The following is a 19,186-nucleotide window of genomic DNA, read 5'->3' on the forward strand; positions in this document are numbered from 1 at the left end:
TGAATACAAGTATATTCCATGCAGTTTACATATAAAATAGAATAAAACTCATGGTATAACAGTGTATTCACATTGAATACAAGTATATTCCATGCAGTTTACATATAGAAGTAAAAACTCATGGTATAACAGTGTATTCACATTGAATACAAGTATATTTGATGCTGTTTACATATAGAACTAAAAACTCATGGTATAACAGTGTATTCACATTGAATACAAGTATATTCCATGCAGTTTACATATAGAAGTAAAAACTCATGGTATAACAGTGTATTCACATTGAATACAAGTATATTTGATGCTGTTTACATATAGAACTAAAAACTCATGGTATAACAGTGTATTCACATTGAATACAAGTATATTCCATGCAGTTTACATATAGAAGTAAAAACTCATGGTATAACAGTGTATTCACATTGAATACAAGTATATTTGATGCTGTTTACATATAGAACTAAAAACTCATGGTATAACAGTGTATTCACATTGAATACAAGTATATTCCATGCAGTTTACATATAGAAGTAAAAACTCATGGTATAACAGTGTATTCACATTGAATACAAGTATATTTGATGCTGTTTACATATAGAACAAAAAACTCATGGTATAACAGTGTATTCACATTGAATACATGTATATTCCATGCAGTTTACATATAGAAGTAAAAACTCATGGTATAACAGTGTATTCACATTGAATACAAGTATATTTGATGCTGTTTACATATAGAAGTAAAAACTCATGGTATAACAGTGTATTCACATTGAATACAAGTATATTCCATGCAGTTTACATATAGAAGTAAAAACTCATGGTATAACAGTGTATTCACATTGAATACAAGTATATTCCATGCAGTTTACATATAGAACTAAAAACTCATGGTATAACAGTGTATTCACATTGAATACATGTATATTCCATGCAGTTTACATATAGAAGTAAAAACTCATGGTATAACAGTGTATTCACATTGAATACAAGTATATTTGATGCTGTTTACATATAGAAGTAAAAACTCATGGTATAACAGTGTATTCACATTGAATACAAGTATATTCTTTGCAGTTTACATATAGAAGTAAAAACTCATGGTATAACAGTGTATTCACATTGAATACAAGTATATTCCATGCAGTTTACATATAGAAGTAAAAACTCATGGTATAACAGTGTATTCACATTGAATACAAGTATTGTGACCAATTGCTATCCGTTGGTTGAATTAATGTTAACACACACACACAACACCGTGATCAGCGAGTGGGCTGTATTTGACAAACGAAGAGTGGCTCAATACACCTGATAACACGACAATTACAACTCATGTGCTCTAAGCTATATTTTTGAGTCTGCCGTCGCGTCTTTTCTCACCGATCCTGTTCGTCGTCTGCTCAACTCGTTCGCCCTGTTGCCATACCGCCACACCCCCTTTCCTTTGTGCAGATGCACAACAGTCCCGTCCGGCCAATTATGCGTCTGAAAACAAACAAAGTTTTACAACGGGACGAATTAATTCGGATGTTGCAGTTTTGACAGAGACACGCCTGATGCGGCCGTCATCTCCTGGGAATAGCTTTGACACGGTGCCCGTTAACCATTGTCCACGGCGAGTGTTCTCATCCATGATGAGCACTCGGTTGCCAACACGGAGCGGGGGAGTGGCTAGATTCCATTTCTTCCGCTCAATCAGCTCTGGCACGTACTCTCGCATCCATCTGCGCCAGTATTGATTCACAATGAACTGCGACTGCCTGAAGCGCCGTCTAGACAAATCGCTAAATTCTTCTTCGACGTTCGGGGGATAGTGGGGATGATGACAGCCAAGAATAAAGTGGTTCGGCGTTAATGGTTCCGGTTCAGACGGGTCAGTCGAAACATGCGTCAGGGGTCGAGTGTTCAGAAGCGATGCAACCTCCTTTAAAACGGTGAGTAGCACTTCATCGGTAACGCTACGTTCTTCTAGAACAGCCCGCAGAGATTTCTTGCTGGAGCCGACGAGACGCTCCCATGATCCACCGAAATGCGGGCCGGAAGGCGGCGAGAACTTCCAGTCGATTCCACGATCGATCATTTCTTCGGTCACAAGCTTTGAGTTCAGGTTCGCAATCCCCTCGCGCAGTTCCTTCTCACCCGCGACCAGATTAGTCCCGTTGTCGGAGAATATGGTGCCTGGATGGCCGCGATCGGCAATGAATCGGCGTAACGCCATCAAAAAGGAGTCGGAAGAGAGAGAATAAACCAGCTCCAGATGAACAGCGCGGGTGGAGAAACAAGTGACGAGGAGACCATAGCGCTTCTCAGTGCGTTGGCCGATAACTGTGTTGAAAGGCCCGAAGAAGTCAAGACCAGAAGTAGAAAAGGGTCGGACGAATGGTAGCAGCCTTTCTTTGGGAAGATTAGCCATTATCGGTGGTCGAGGTTGCGCACACCTGCGCCGACATTTGACGCAGCGCGCCAAGGTTTTTCGTACGGCCCGCCGGCCCTGAGTTAAATAGTACTTTCGCCTGACAACTGAGAGAGTGTGCTCTACTCCGGCGTGGTTGATCTCATCATGAGCGTCAGCTATGATTAAAGAAGTAAGACGGTGGTCCGCGGCGAGAATGATGGGATGCCGAGAGTGTTCGGGAAGCTCGGCATGCTTTAGACGGCCATCTACTTTCATCAATCCGTCTGTAGGGTCGATGTACGGGTTTACGTTACGCAATGCAGAATCTCTCGGGATTGGTTTCCCTCTTCTTAAAGCGTCGACTTCTCTTGGAAACTTCTCTTCCGCGGCGACAATGATGCAGATTCGCATTGCTTGCTTTAGCTCATCGTTGGTGATCTCTTCGATTATTGTGCCTTTACGAAGCGACTGGGCCACATCGCGCTTCAACCGGGCAAGGCCGTTTTGGCTATCAGCAATAAAATTTGACACAACAGGCGACGTGACCTTTAAGGGATAAGGCGAAACATTAAGGGCACATACTGACCGAACGATGAATGAGTCGGGATCCCCTGCTTGACTCACAATCACCGGCTGCGGGGCTGACAATTGCAACTGAGTTGGACCTGTCAACCACCGACAGCTAGACTTGAAGCAATCAGGCGTAACGCCTCTAGTACAGTCGTCGGCCGGGTTATCCCTACCGGATATAAATTTCCACTGATTGGGACTTGAATGACGAAGAATCTCGCCGATTCGGTTGGCGACGAAAATCGGATGATTGTGATGCGAGGAATTGATCTGGTGAAGCACGATTTCGGAGTCGGTTCGGTACTCGACGGATTCGATAGGGATGCGCATTTCCTTCCTGATGGTCTGCGCTATTCTGACCGCTAGAACCGCGGCTTGCAGCTCCAGTCTGGGTATGCTCAGGACGCTAGTGGGGGCGATACGACCCTTTGCCATAACAAAACTGAGATGCGCCTCTTTGCGATAAGTTGTTTTCAGGTAAGCGACAGATCCGAATGCAAGAAGAGACGCGTCTGCAAACACGATGAGATCGAATGTGCAATCGGCAAGCTTCTCGTCACCCGATCGGAAGCATCTCCGGATGGAAATTTGAGAGAGGGACGACAGCGAGCCGGCCCATTTGTTCCACTTTTCCAGAATGCACTCTGGCAAAGGCTCGTCCCAACCTATCGGCTTTTTAAACGGCGATATGTTGATGTTGACTGTTATCTACACAACGCCATCTACCCGTCATGTCTCAATGCAAACCTACGCAGACGACAGTATTACGTTCTGTTTAGGCACTTGCCAATCTCTTAACGTTTTCTCTGTTCTTTATTACGTCTCTCGTACGTCCAAGCTTTGTTCTCTTGAGTTCTACTTCTTCATCGTTTGATACCAAAAAGACGTGTGATATTTCGTTCATCCTAATCTGGTAATACAATCTTATATTCAAGCTATATATTGTTCATATGTGTCAATCAGAAATTAACAGGTTATGGGCCCAGAGTTAAATAAGTTTTTCCTACATGTCTGACTCCAAATCCAAACTAAGTCACATAGAGCAATTTAACGGCACTAACTTCCAGCTGTGGAAGTATAATTGCTGGCTAATTCTTGAACAAAACGATTTGCTAGACATAGTAGAGGTAATTTCACTGAGAAACATACTATCACTTGTTAATCAGATCGTTAACCCACTTTGTTCTATTGTAATCTTAACAGGGAAAGTCAAAGGAACCTGAACCTCATGCAGTATCTGGCTCGATCACTAACTCCAAAGAGATCAAAAAGTGGAAAAAGCAAGATACAGATGCCAGGGTGATTCTCATGACAACTATATCTCCCAAAGAGCAACAAGCATTTGTGAATTGCAAAACCGCCAACTCAATCTGGGTCAAACTAGCTGCCCAATATCTACAGAATGCTTCAGCAAGCACCCACGTACTACAAGCAAGATTTTTTCATTACCAATTTCTAAAAGGACATAGCATGATGTCTCACATTACCGCTATTGAAGGACTCGCTCAACAACTTGAAGATTTAGGTAGCCCTATGTCCCAGTCACAGATCATGACCAAGATTGTCTCGACTCTGCCAACTGCATTCAGAAACTTTATGACGGTGTGGGACAATCTTCCTGAAATGGAAAAGACAATGCCTCAGCTCATCACGAAATTAATGAACGAACAGCATAGAAACGTTTGTACATCCCCATCAAGCAGCAAGATCGCACCAATCAACACTGATATAGAAGCTTTCGCTGCCAAATCAGAATCAAATAGACCCACCAACAGCTGGGGAAGACGAGCTTTGGAATCAGGAAGACCTTTCCAGAGTAGAGAAAAGCGAACTGTTGTCAACCCAGACAGAAAGAGACCACGAGAAGAATGTGATTTTTGTGGAAAATTCAATCACTCTGAGTTAACATGCACCAGACGAATCAACGCTGAGGCCGGACATCCGGATGAAAAGTGCACCTATTGTAGAAACTACGATCACTCAGCAGCTGTATGTTCAAAACGCATTCGGGATGAAAGGAACGAATCTAAAACAGCGCCTCGAACAGTGAAATTTGCTAGTACCGACAAAGATGGAGAGAAAGATGGAGTAGCCTTCATTGCTTTTGGGGCAAGTCAAATACCCATGAATGAAAATCTTTGGTATGCAGATTCCGGGGCGACTCACCATTTGTGTAACAGCAAGTCTTGCATGCAGAACTACACTCACGCATCAACCGCCGGCGTGAGACAGGAATCGGTGGTGTCCAACTGAATGTCCATGGACAAGGGGACGTCCACGTCATTACGAAGATCAATGGGACTCCATACAATGCTGTACTTCACAACGTCCTACACGTACCAGGACTCGGCACCAATCTACTCTCCATACCATCCACCACTGAGCGTGGAATTGACGTCCATTTTACCGGGCAATCTGTTTCATTCACGAAAAACGGAACAATTATCATGGCAGGAAGTCGGGTTGGAAAAGACCTGTATGAGTTAGATATCTCAACAGCTGATTCATCCCAAAACGATGCAATTGTATGCAGCGCCGTCGCGAACAGACAGCCCATCTCGATATGGCACCAACGTCTATCTCATACCTGTTACAAGACGATAATCAAGATGGTGTCCAACGGCCTGGTCGACGGAATAGAACTAAATGACAATTCTACACCATCCAGCATCTGCCCAGGCTGCGCGTTCGGTAAAATGCATCGCCTACCATTCGAATCTGGCCGTCGCAGAGCTACCAAAGTTGGAGAGATCATCCACTCCGACGTCTGTGGACCAATGGAGCCACCATCACCAGGCGGAGCGAGATACTACGTCTCATTTAAAGACGACCTCAGTGGGTATCGTGTAATATATTTCTTGCGGTTAAAATCTGAAGTATTTGATCGATTCAAACTTTTCGTATGTAAAATCGAAAGTGAAACTAACCAATCAGTTCGCACTCTGCGCTCCGATGGGGGTGGTGAATTCATCAGTAAAGAATTCAATGAATGGCTTACAGAAAAATCAATCCGCCACGAAATTAGTGCTGCACACACTCCTCAACACAATGGCGTTTCAGAACGAGACCATCGTACAATTGGAGAAGCGGAGCGGAGTTCGATGCACATGAACAACATTCCACTCGAATTGTGGGCGGAATCGTACAACTGCGCCAACTACACCCTCAACCGCACCTTATCGAGCAGTGCATCAGCCACTCCATTTGAACTCTGGTTTGGACGCAAACCAAATCTCAGCCACTTGCGCATATTTGGGTGCGAGGCCTACATGCACGTGCCAGATTGTGATCGCCACAAGTTAGAGCCGAAGAGCATCAAATGTCTATTCGTCGGATATTGTGAAACTACCAAAGCATATCGCTTATGGGACCCTGTTGATCGCAGACTGAAAATAAGCCGTGACGTCATCTTCAACGAGTCGCCAGCCCATGATGTATCAACTCATCACGACTCTCTCAAATCTTCTCATCCAGCTGACGAATATCTCAATCCCAGCGACCAAATCACAGCGACTGGACCACGCCACTCCAGCAGAACGCCACAACCAAAGAAACTTTGGGCAGAATTTGCATCTACAGTTAAACCCGATCTGACAACTCCCACCATCGAGCCTTCTTCATTCAAACTGGCTATGGCTAGTCCCGATTCCGACAAATGGAAAATAGCTATGGACGAGGAATACCAATCCCTCATGGATAATCACACCTGGTCTTTGGTACCCCTCCCTCATGGGCGATCAGCAATTGGATGTCGATGGACGTATAAGCTGAAACATGGTTCTGATGGGACCATCCAACGCTACAAGGCCAGATTCGTAGCGAAGGGATATAGTCAGCGACCCGGCTTAGACTTCACAGAGACATACGCCCCTGTAGTCAAACTCGATTCTCTCCGAGCAATTTTATCCATCGCTGCAAACCGTGACCTAGACATGATACAACTAGACGTAAAGACGGCCTTTCTTTACGGAGAAGTCGCGGAAGAACTGTACATCAGTCAACCAGAGGGATTCATCGTAGATGGTCAGGAGTCACTCGTCTGCCGTCTCCACAAAGGACTCTACGGCCTCAAGCAGTCGTCCCGACTGTGGAACTTAACTTTTGATTCTTTCCTTACTAGCTTTGGCTTCATCAGCAGCTCAGCGGATCCATGCGTATATTTTCGAGAAAACGCATCCGAGTTCACCATCTTTGCCCTCTGGATAGACGATTGCCTCCTATGCAGTACCAGTTCATCGGTCAACACTGCTATACTATCCCATCTAACATCCCACTTCTCTATGACTTCTGGGTCAGCAGATCTATTCATTGGCCTTCAAATCTCTCGAGACCGTGCTCAAAGAAAATTGCTCCTATCTCAACCTCAATACCTGCAGCGCATCATCGAGCGTTTCCATATGACCAATAGTAATCCTTTCAGCACTCCAGCAGATCCTAATGCTCGACTAGACTCCTCCATGTCTCCTTCTACCCCTGACGGAATCAAGGCCATGAACACCACTCCATACAGCGAGGCCATTGGATGTCTCACATATGCTGCCGTCTGCACCCGTCCAGACATTGCCTTTGCGGTTGGCCAGGCAGCCCGTTTCTGTCAGAATCCAGGCAAGGCCCACTGGTCTGCCGTTAAACGCATCTTATCGTATCTCGCAGGTACCACAACTCATGGTCTTCTCTTCTCCGGAAAGGGTCGCACCACCCTCGTCGGATACACAGACTCTGACTACGCCGGTGACAAAGATACTCGTCGCTCCACATCTGGTTTCATCTTTCTTCACCTCGGCGGTGCCATATCGTGGGGCAGTACCAGACAATCATGCACCGCTCTTTCCACCACAGAGGCGGAATACATTGCAGCTAGTAACGCCACCAAAGAAGCCATATGGGTCCAACGTCTCCTCTTACAAATCGGTCGTCTTCAGCCAGGCCCCGTCCGTCTTTTGTGTGACAATCAATCCCGCTCATCACCAACGCACGAAACACATAGACGTGAGATATCACTTCATCAGAGAGAAACAATCAGATGGCGTCATCGATGTAGTCTACATCCCAACCGACCATCAACTCGCCGATATATTCACGAAGCCAACTGCTACCCATCGTTTCAACTTTCTCCGAGACCGCATCGGCATGGCTTCCTCTGTCACCATTTAATCTATACGATATTTTTCTTCTTTCTATTATCAATCCTTATTTCTTGATTACTCGGTTTGAGGGGGAGTGTTGATGTTGACTGTTATCTACACAACGCCATCTACCCGTCATGTCTCAATGCAAACCTACGCAGACGACAGTATTACGTTCTGTTTAGGCACTTGCCAATCTCTTAACGTTTTCTCTGTTCTTTATTACGTCTCTCGTACGTCCAAGCTTTGTTCTCTTGAGTTCTACTTCTTCATCGTTTGATACCAAAAAGACGTGTGATATTTCGTTCATCCTAATCTGGTAATACAATCTTATATTCAAGCTATATATTGTTCATATGTGTCAATCAGAAATTAACACGATATTCCTGTTCTCAATTTACAGACCTCTTGAAATAGCAGCTTCGCATACGTAATGACCGGTAGACACATTCCAAGGGGGTCGAATTCTCTTGACATCGCCGATAACAATTCCCGCTTTGTCATGACTGGGGAAAGATCCTTTACCCTCAACTTGTAGCAGTCGCCACTGCAGTCCCATGCAAGACCCAATATGTATTCCGTTGGCAGGGCGTCGTAATTCAAGTCAAGGACGGAGTCAGCTCTATCCTCCGACGGGATCGTTTCGAGAACCCTTTTTGATGAAGATGCAAAACCTGTCAGCTTGAACCCACCTATTGCTAGTGATTCTCTGACGTCCCTTGCGAACTTGATGGTTTCCGCTTCTGTGTCGAAGGAGTCGCATAAGTTGTCAGCATAAAAATTATTTTTTATTCGCGACGCTACTTCGGGATAATTTTTGTTTTGGCTGACCGCATGCTGCAAGACCCAGATGGCCGCGGTTGATGCATGAACTGCTCCAAATACTAAGGTCGTCATTTGATATGTCCTTAGCGGTTTATTGCTTCCGAATTCGCGGAAGACAAATCGTTGGAGAGACTGGTGCTTCGCTGGGATCCCGACGCGATGATAGAAGGCCGCTATATCCGCAGAGAGTGCAAAAAGACATTCCCTTGATCGTAGGAGCACTCCCACAAGTTTTGGGAGCAGCGGCGGTCCACGGAAAAGTTGATTGTTGAGCGAAACCTGCGAAAAGCTTGCCGCACAATCCATTACCACCCTAATCTTTCCGGGCTTGTTTGGATACTCAACGAAGTGGTGCGGCAAGTACCAAACCATTCCCTTTGGTTCGTTAATGGCGGACGGGTGGACAATTGAAGCGGTGCCGGATTCGATAAGCTTATTTACAATGTTGTTGTACCTTTCTGCATACTGCTGGTTTTCTGGCAGTGAGAGCCGACGCTCCATGCCATAAAATCTTGATACAGCTTGCTTTCTGTTGTTGGGGAAGACAAATCCTTCAGATTTAAGAGGAAGTTCCACCTGCCAGCCGCATCCGATGAAAAGCGCCGACGATTCCAGCACCTTCAGAACCCGAGCATCTTCTGTGGAAATAAGAGCAGGCACACTTGCATCTGTACCGAAGAACTCGGTTGAGTGAAATTGTTCAACGAGGCTACATAGCGCTACATCTTGAGCAATTGACTGAATGTTGACCGATTTTCTCTTGCTCGGCCCGGCCACGAGAAAGTGCGGGATTTTCCCTATCACCGACCATCCAAATTGGGTGAGAACCGCAGTAGGTCCGTCTGCTTCGATTGGTTCTCTAATTCCCCTTTGAACATGAGCAGAAAGCTGGTCGGCTCCAATTAAGACGCCGACTTTAGAAGAGTCTATTGCTGGCAAATTTAAATCGGCGAGATGAGACCAATTTTTTTTCAATACCGGCCAGTTGATTTTCCTAGGGGATAGGCTGATCTTGGGGACAAGAAATGCTTCGGTTACAGGCACTTCCAACCCCAATGACGCGATGCGGAATGACACGATTTTTGAATTTATGGTAACGGAATCGTTGAAATTGCCGAAGCGAACACGAAAAGATGGCCCTGACAAATTTAACCTGGCTGCGAGATTGTCTGTGATGAGTGTTGCTTCGCTGCCTGGATCCAAAACGACAAAGGTCTCAGCGACGTATTCGTTGCTTTTAATAGTTACGGGCAGTATGGCTAGCAGTACAGAGCGCAGCTTGTTTGGCGTAGGTGCGTGAATCATTGATACGTTAAGTTGGTCGTTACCTTGTTGTTTAGAAGACGGAAATTGACGATCAGCTCCGTGTAACAGGGTGTTGTGGGCCTTTCCACACTCCTTGCATTTTACGTCAGCGCGGGTGCAGTTTCTTCCGTAGTGACCTTGAACCAGGCATTTGAAGCAATAATTGTTGTCAGCGCAGAGGGCAGCACGCTGGTTAACCAACATGCGCTTGAAGGTGTTGCAGTATTCGAAGCGGTGACCCGGATCCGCGTTGCAGGCAGGACACTTTGGAGTAGCGATCTTGTCTTGAACCCGGTTGGTCAACACCGTCGGGCCACGATAGCCGCTGCTACCAGGTTGACCATAGTTGCTTTGTTGACGTGGGATGAAGTTCGAGGCCGGCTTGTTTGCGTTGCTTCCGGGAGTTGAGAGGCGAATTCCACGATATTCTTCTGCCCCAACGGCGATATCGATCCATTTGTCAAAATCTCTTAGCGATGGCAAACTCGGCCTAAGCGAGTAGGCGAATTTACCCCAATCGATTTGCAGTTGAATCGGTAGCTTTGAGGCGAGCGAAGTAATGACAGTAGAATACGTGAACTCTTTTAAGTGCTCATTTGGGACGCTTGATACGGCATCTCGGACATCTGCGGCAAGACTGAAGAGCGCATTGAAATCCCCAGCTTTAAACGGTTGAACCTGAAGTAAGTGCTGATTATGCGCCTGCATGATTAGACCCGGATTTCCATACTTGCTCTCTAATTCATTCCATGCCGTTTCAAACGCGTACGACCCGTTGAAAAGGTGGCCCATCCTCTTGCGGATGTCATCCATTATGCTGTCTTGCAGACCAAGGAGCTTGTATGAGTCCGGAATATTTGCGTCGCGAACGGTAGCGTGAATGCCGTGTGCAAACCTCTGCCATTTGCGTGGGTCCCCGTTGAACTTTTCGACTGCAATTTTAGGCCAGCGACTGGGTGGAGCGAATGATGTTGTTATTTCACAAGACTGTGGCGTTCGAGATGATTGTTCTATTGGATTTATGACGTTCCCTCTTGGCGTTGAAGAATGGATGGGGCTCCCGTCAACCGCTCCCTCGAATTCACCAGCCAGAATCCTTTCACGTTCAATTGCCATTTTGAGATCCTCTTCTTCTCGTTCACTTTGACGGAGCAGATCATCCATTTTGCGAGAGCGCTCTACTCTTTTCCTTTCGAGCTCAAACTCGAGCTCGATTCTCCTCCTTTTTGCCTGGTGGGCCTCGTCAGAGGCGTTTCGGGCGCTTTTGTCTCCATCCAAATTCGAAATTAAAGCGCCAATCGTAGGCTGTTGGGCAGCGGTGATATTACGAGCAGCTTGTGTTCCTCCTATATCGTCCTCATGATTGCGACTTTTGGCAAGGCCCGAGACAATTGGGTTGTGGTTGACGATTTCGTTTTCGGGCACTTCTTCTGCAATTGCCAGCGGAATTGGTTGCAGAACGCGGCTAGCGTTCGAGTCAGTGACATTCCAAGCTGTTCTGTTGGCCACGGCATGGGCATAACCTCCAATGGCAAGCTGCGCTTGTTCACTTAATGCAGCTACTTCTTGAATGTAAGTTTCCGCGGCTGCCTGCTCCTGTTCATCGAGTCCACCCGTAATAACGTATTGATCATTAACTGCGGTGATCCGCTCCAGCACATTTGCGAGAGTTGCCGACAACACTTCGACTTCGACCCGCGACGCTCGCCTGTTGATCATCCCGTGAATTCGCGCGACGAGGTTCGTGTGCTGACGCTTCATGGTTGTTCGTAGCCTGAACAAATCCGCGGCGGCCATCATATCGAGGTTTTCCATGATCCCAGGTCGATAAAGGCGTGGCTAATGATGGTGGTCAGCGAGTTGGTATTTTTCGAGAATTTTGTTCGAATTGAAGGGTTTGTTCGTTTGTAAGTTCGATCTGGGTGGGTGACAGAAAAACGTAATTGGTGGATGTTTGAATCAAAGGGGTTTTGTTCGTGTTCGTAAGTTCGATTTAGGTGCGTGATAGAAAGACGTTATTTGTTAATGTTCGAAATATGGGTACGAATAAGTGAAATGAATTTTTCCGAGATGAAAGGTTTGATAAGCTCGATTTGGTTGGTTATAGAGAGACGCTGCTTTCAAATCAAAAGGGGGAAACAAGAAAGGATGGTAAAATACGGGTCAGAGGCATCAGGGAGGTATTAGAGGGGCAAGATAAAGGTGGATGGCGGGGATCATTTAGAGAAAGCCGATTCTAACCCGGCGGGGAGAATTGGGTTCCCGTTACAATCATGAAAACAAGCTAATGGAGATCGTATGCAAAACTTTGGTGCTCAGACATAATCATGCTCCTAAACTGGATAGAGATTGCAGAAAGCAGCTCCATACAGCGAGTTTGATATTGTTGTTTTATTTTAAATATATATATATATATATATTTTATTTTTATTTTTTATTTTTTTTTTTCTTTTGCCTTTATTAAGTCCTTGGACAGGAACAGAAGAATAAAGGGCTGTATTTGAACTTGTTAAATTAAATAAAGACAGAAGCCCGCGTTAAATTAAATAAAATATATCTTGTACATTACTGTGATGGAACTCAAATACTCCATTGGAATTCGCTGTCCCTTTCATTATTAAACGTAGTTATCACTAAACCGCCGCGCGGCAGATTTCTCAACTAGAGGTGTAAATGACCATATATCTCTAGTTCAGTACGCCACCACCACCCTTCCGATGCTCTTTCTTCCATTCAAACATTAAAGCAAGAAAATTGCCCCTCAAATTACGAAGACGAGAAAAGAAAGGAAAACAGAAAGCGTAATGGAAAAGGGATGGAATAAGTATGGAGATGCGAAGGTTAGGTGGTAAGAGGCGGAGTTCGATAGACGTCTCTTGTCCTTTCGCGCTCGATTGCAAAAAAAAGGAAAAATGGGAGTCACGGGAGGAGGTGGGGATCAAATGTGCCGCATGGCCGTTCGAGATGGACGTTCGTAATAGACATTTTATGCATTTGTTCGATAACTTAGTTAAGACTTGATTACAGAGTTTTGCTAACTTACGAGTGAGAATTCCTCGACGCCGGCACCGCGCGACACGACGCGCGGACACAGTTAAGTTCGTTCCCGGGTTTCGGCACCAATGTGACCAATTGCTATCCGCTTGGTTGAATTAATGTTAACACACACACACAACACCGTGATCAGCGAGTGGGCTGTATTTGACAAACGAAGAGTGGCTCAATACACCTGATAACACGACAATTACAACTCATGTGCTCTAAGCTATATTTTTGAGTCTGCCGTCGCGTCTTTTCTCACCGATCCTGTTCGTCGTCTGCTCAACTCGTTCGCCCTGTTGCCATACCGCCACACCCCCTTTCCTTTGTGCGGATGCACAACAAGTATATTTGATGCTTTTTACATATAGAACTAAAAACTCATGGTATAACAGTGTATTCACATTGAATACATGTATATTCCATGCAGTTTACATATAGAAGTAAAAACTCATGGTATAACAGTGTATTCACATTGAATACAAGCATATTCCATGCAGTTTACATATAGAAGTAAAAACTCATGGTATAACAGTGTATTCACATTGAATACAAGTATATTCCATGCAGTTTACATATAGAAGTAAAAACTCATGGTATAACAGTGTATTCACATTGAATACAAGTATATTCCATGCAGTTTACATATAGAAGTAAAAACTCATGGTATAACAGTGTATTCACATTGAATACAAGTATATTCCATGCTAGTTTACATATAGAAGTAAAAACTCATGGTATAACAGTGTATTCACATTGAATATATGTATATTCCATGCAGTTTACATATGGAAGTAAAAACTCATGGTATAACAGTGTATTCACATTGAATACAAGTATATTTGATGCTGTTTACATAAAGAAGTAAAAACTCATGGTATAACAGTGTATTCACATTGAATACAAGTATATTCTTTGCAGTTTACATATAGAAGTAAAAACTCATGGTATAACAGTGTATTCACATTGAATACAAGTATATTCCATGCAGTTTACATATAGAAGTAAAAACTCATGGTATAACAGTGTATTCACATTGAATACAAGTGTATTCCATGCAGTTTACATATAGAACTAAAAACTCATGGTATAACAGTGTATTCACATTGAATACATGTATATTCCATGCAGTTTACATATAGAAGTAAAAACTCATGGTATAACAGTGTATTCACATTGAATACCAGTATATTCCATGCAGTTTACATATAGAAGTAAAAACTCATGGTATAACAGTGTATTCACATTGAATACAAGTATATTTGATGCTGTTTACATATAGAACTAAAAACTCATGGTATAACAGTGTATTCACATTGAATACATGTATATTCCATGCAGTTTACATATAGAAATAAAAACTCATGGTATAACAGTGTATTCACATTGAATACAAGTATATTCCATGCAGTTTACATATAGAAGTAAAAACTCATGGTATAACAGTGTATTCACATTGAATACAAGTATATTTGATGCTGTTTACATATAGAACTAAAAACTCATGGTATAACAGTGTATTCACATTGAATACATGTATATTCCATGCAGTTTACATATAGAAGTAAAAACTCATGGTATAACAGTGTATTCACATTGAATACAAGTATATTCCATGCAGTTTACATATAAGAAAAAATGGTATAACAGTGTATTCACATTGAATACAAGTGTATTCTTTGCAGTTTACATATAGAAGTAAAAACTCATGGTATAACAGTGTATTCACATTGAATACAAGTATATTCCATGCAGTTTACATATAGAAGTAAAAACTCATGGTATAACAGTGTATTCACATTGAATACAAGTATATTTGATGCTGTTTACATATAGAACTAAAAACTCATGGTATAACAGTGTATTCACATTGAATACAAGTATATTCCATGCAGTTTACATATAGAAGTAAAAACTCATGGTATAACAGTGTATTCACATTGAATACAAGTATATTTGATGCTGTTTACATATAGAACTAAAAACTCATGGTATAGCAGTGTATTCACATTGAATACAAGTATATTCCATGCAGTTTACATATAGAACTAAAAACTCATGGTATAACAGTGTATTCACATTGAATACAAGTATATTCCATGCAGTTTACATATAGAAGTAAAAACTCATGGTATAACAGTGTATTCACATTGAATACAAGTATATTTGATGCTGTTTACATATAGAACTAAAAACTCATGGTATAACAGTGTATTCACATTGAATACATGTATATTCCATGCAGTTTACATATAGAAGTAAAAACTCATGGTATAACAGTGTATTCACATTGAATACAAGTATATTTGATGCTGTTTACATATAGAAGTAAAAACTCATGGTATAACAGTGTATTCACATTGAATACAAGTATATTCCATGCAGTTTACATATAGAAGTAAAAACTCATGGTATAACAGTGTATTCACATTGAATACAAGTATATTCTTTGCAGTTTACATATAGAAGTAAAAACTCATGGTATAACAGTGTATTCACATTGAATACAAGTATATTCCATGCAGTTTACATATAGAAGTAAAAACTCATGGTATAACAGTGTATTCACATTGAATACAAGTATATTCCATGCAGTTTACATATAGAAGTAAAAACTCATGGTATAACAGTGTATTCACATTGAATACAAGTAGTATTCCATGAAGTTTACATATAGAACTAAAAACTCATGGTATAACAGTGTATTCATATTGATGTAAAAACATGGTATATGTATTCCATTGAATCAATATCACATAGAAGTAAAAACTCATGGTATAACAGTGTATTCACATTGAATACAAGTATATTTGATGCTGTTTACATATAGAAGTAAAAACTCATGGTATAACAGTGTATTCACATTGAGTCAATATTAGAAGTATACCATTGTATAAAGTATATTTGTATAACAGTGTATTCACATTGAATACAAGTACAGTATTCTTTTTTACAGAGGTATAACAGTGTATTCCCATTGAATAAAACAGTATCCCAATCCAAAAAAAAAGACCCCCCCGACCAAAAAAAAAAAAAATTACTTATGAGCGCTAGATGGCATAGTTTTTAATTGCAAAATACAAACAAAAAAGCATGCACTTTTTTTTGTTTTTTTTGACTGCAAAACGAGACGGTTGCCATGATTTCAGTATGTTTTGCTGCGAGCAAAATTTGGAAAACGGAGAATTCGAGAAAAAGTCGGGGAAAGGCTAACCTCTGAATTGTTACCTTTCCTCCACCCCCGACTTTTTTCTCAAGATTTCCGTTTTCCATATTTTTTCGTGACATGAAAACTTATTGGAAACCATGGCAACTATTTGAAGCTGTGTTATTTCGACGGACGCGAAAGATTCCCGAAACAAAGAAGAAGATTTTGCCCATGCACAGACCGCTTGGCAAAATCTTACTGAAAAAGACGCTTATCGTAAAAAATTAGCGAATGACAAAAAGACTTAAATTATGCTTTGAAGCTAACGGCTGGTGGAAGAAATATTAAACATATTTCATTTGTCAGTTTGTTTAAATTAAATAAATGCTCTTAAAAAAAAAAAATTTTTAATGTTTTCTTAGATTTATTTTCTAAATGCTATAATTTTATCCGTCTTTTAAAATCGTCTGTAACCAATAAGTTTTCATGTTGCGAGAAAATATGAAAAACGGAAAACTTGAGAAAAAAGTCGGGGTGGAGGAAAGGTAACAATTCAGAGGATAGCCTTTCCCCGACTTTTTCTCGAATTCTCCGTTTTCAAAATTTTGCTCGCAGCAAAAAATACTGAAATCATGGCAACCGTCTCGTTTTTGCAGTCAAAACAAACAAAAAAAAAGTTGCATGCTTTTTTTTGTTTGTATTTTGCAATTAAAAACTATGCCATCTAGCGCTCATAAGTAATTTTTATTTTTTGGGCTACTGGGGGGGTGCCTCTTTTTTGTGGAGGATACTGTATATTCCATGCAGTTTACATATAGAAGTAAAAACTCATGGTATAACAGTGTATTCACATTGAATACAAGTATATTTGATGCTGTTTACATATAGAACTAAAAACTCATGGTATAACAGTGTATTCACATTGAATACATGTATATTCCATGCAGTTTACATATAGAAGTAAAAACTCATGGTATAACAGTGTATTCACATTGAATACAAGTATATTCCATGCAGTTTACATATAGAAGTAAAAACTCATGGTATAACAGTGTATTCACATTGAATACAAGTATATTCCATGCAGTTTACATATAGAAGTAAAAACTCATGGTATAACAGTGTATTCACATTGAATACAAGTATATTTGATGCTGTTTACATATAGAACTAAAAACTCATGGTATAACAGTGTATTCACATTGAATACATGTATATTAAATGCAGTTTACATATAGAAGTAAAAACTCATGGTATAACAGTGTATTCACATTGAATACAAGTATATTCTTTGCAGTTTACATATAGAAGTAAAAACTCATGGTATAACAGTGTATTCACATTGAATACAAGTATATTCCATGCAGTTTACATATAGAAGTAAAAACTCATGGTATAACAGTGTATTCACATTGAATACAAGTATATTCCATGCTGTTTACATATAGAACTAAAAACTCATGGTATAACAGTGTATTCACATTGAATACAAGTATATTCCATGCAGTTTACATATAGAAGTAAAAACTCATGGTATAACAGTGTATTCACATTGAATACAAGTATATTCCATGCAGTTTACATATAGAAGTAAAAACTCATGGTATAACAGTGTATTCACATTGAATACAAGTATATTTGATGCTGTTTACATATAGAACTAAAAACTCATGGTATAACAGTGTATTTACATTGAATACAAGTATATTCCATGCAGTTTACATATAGAAGTAAAAACTCATGGTATAACAGTGTATTCACATTGAATACAAGTATATTTCATGCAGTTTACATATAGAAGTAAAAACTCATGGTATAACAGTGTATTCACATTGAATACAAGTATATTCCATGCAGTTTACATATAGAACTAAAAACTCATGGTATAACAGTGTATTCACATTGAATACAAGTATATTCCATGCAGTTTACATATAGAAGTAAAAACTCATGGTATAACAGTGTATTCACATTGAATACAAGTATATTCCATGCAGTTTACATATAGAAGTAAAAACTCATGGTATAACAGTGTATTCACATTGAATACAAGTATATTTCATGCAGTTTACATATAGAAGTAAAAACTCATGGTATAACAGTGTATTCACATTGAATACAAGTATATTTGATGCTGTTTACATATAGAACTAAAAACTCATGGTATAACAGTGTATTCACATTGAATACAAGTATATTCCATGCAGTTTACATATAGAAGTAAAAACTCATGGTATAACAGTGTATTCACATTGAATACAAGTATATTCCATGCAGTTTACATATAGAAGTAAAAACTCATGGTATAACAGTGTATTCACATTGAATACAAGTATATTCCATGCAGTTTACATATAGAAGTAAAAACTCATGGTATAACAGTGTATTCACATTGAATACAAGTATATTTGATGCAGTTTACATATAGAAGTAAAAACTCATGGTATAACAGTGTATTCACATTGAATACAAGTATATTCCATGCAGTTTACATATAGAAGTAAAAACTCATGGTATAACAGTGTATTCACATTGAATACAAGTATATTTGATGCTGTTTACATATAGAAGTAAAAACTCATGGTATAACAGTGTATTCACATTGAATACAAGTATATTCCATGCAGTTTACATATAGAAGTAAAAACTCATGGTATAACAGTGTATTCACATTGAATACAAGTATATTCCATGCAGTTTACATATAGAAGTAAAAACTCATGGTATAAGCAGTGTATTCACATTGAATACAAGTATATTTGATGCTGTTTACAT

The 19,186-nt window shown here is 40.8% G+C and overlaps 3 protein-coding genes across 3 annotated transcripts; all 3 read right to left on the reverse strand.

Annotated features, from left to right (window-relative positions):
• Positions 1–1,231: 1,231 nt before the first annotated feature.
• LOC123469946 lies at positions 1,232–2,551 on the reverse strand. Its single transcript, XM_045169303.1, has one exon. The coding sequence runs from the start codon at positions 2,414–2,416 to the stop codon at positions 1,481–1,483; it is 936 nt and encodes a 311-aa protein (XP_045025238.1). The 5' UTR covers positions 2,417–2,551; the 3' UTR covers positions 1,232–1,480.
• On the reverse strand, positions 2,539–3,872 carry LOC123469876. Its single transcript, XM_045169223.1, has 3 exons — positions 3,789–3,872; positions 2,669–3,676; positions 2,539–2,574 (listed from the first exon to the last, which is right to left on the reverse strand). Exons 1-3 carry the CDS (start codon positions 3,870–3,872, stop codon positions 2,539–2,541), a joined length of 1,128 nt encoding a protein of 375 aa, XP_045025158.1.
• A 4,594-nt stretch (positions 3,873–8,466) lies between these two features.
• Positions 8,467–12,235, reverse strand: LOC116923871. The gene has a single exon (XM_045169224.1). It carries the CDS (start codon positions 12,037–12,039, stop codon positions 8,467–8,469), a length of 3,573 nt encoding a protein of 1,190 aa, XP_045025159.1. The 5' UTR covers positions 12,040–12,235.
• Positions 12,236–19,186: the final 6,951 nt, after the last annotated feature.

The sequence above is a fragment of the Daphnia magna genome, linkage group LG2, assembly GCF_020631705.1.
Source record: "Daphnia magna isolate NIES linkage group LG2, ASM2063170v1.1, whole genome shotgun sequence".
NCBI classification, from domain to species: domain Eukaryota; kingdom Metazoa; phylum Arthropoda; class Branchiopoda; order Diplostraca; family Daphniidae; genus Daphnia; species Daphnia magna.

What these genes read in the sequence shown, in the direction of transcription:
- LOC123469946 (XM_045169303.1), bottom strand. Translation starts at nt 2,416, where the DNA reads ATGGCTAATCTTCCCAAAGAAAGGCTGCTACCATTCGTCCGACCCTTT.
- LOC123469876 (XM_045169223.1), bottom strand. Translation starts at nt 3,872, where the DNA reads ATGAACGAAATATCACACGTCTTTTTGGTATCAAACGATGAAGAAGTA. An exon ending in AGCTTGGACGTACGAGAGAC is followed by an intron (nt 3,677 to 3,788) that starts GTAATAAAGAAC and finishes GGCGTTGTGTAG; the next exon opens with ATAACAGTCAACATCAACAT. An exon ending in CTACAGACGGATTGATGAAA is followed by an intron (nt 2,575 to 2,668) that starts GTAGATGGCCGT and finishes CTTTAATCATAG; the next exon opens with CTGACGCTCATGATGAGATC.
- LOC116923871 (XM_045169224.1), bottom strand. Translation starts at nt 12,039, where the DNA reads ATGGAAAACCTCGATATGATGGCCGCCGCGGATTTGTTCAGGCTACGA.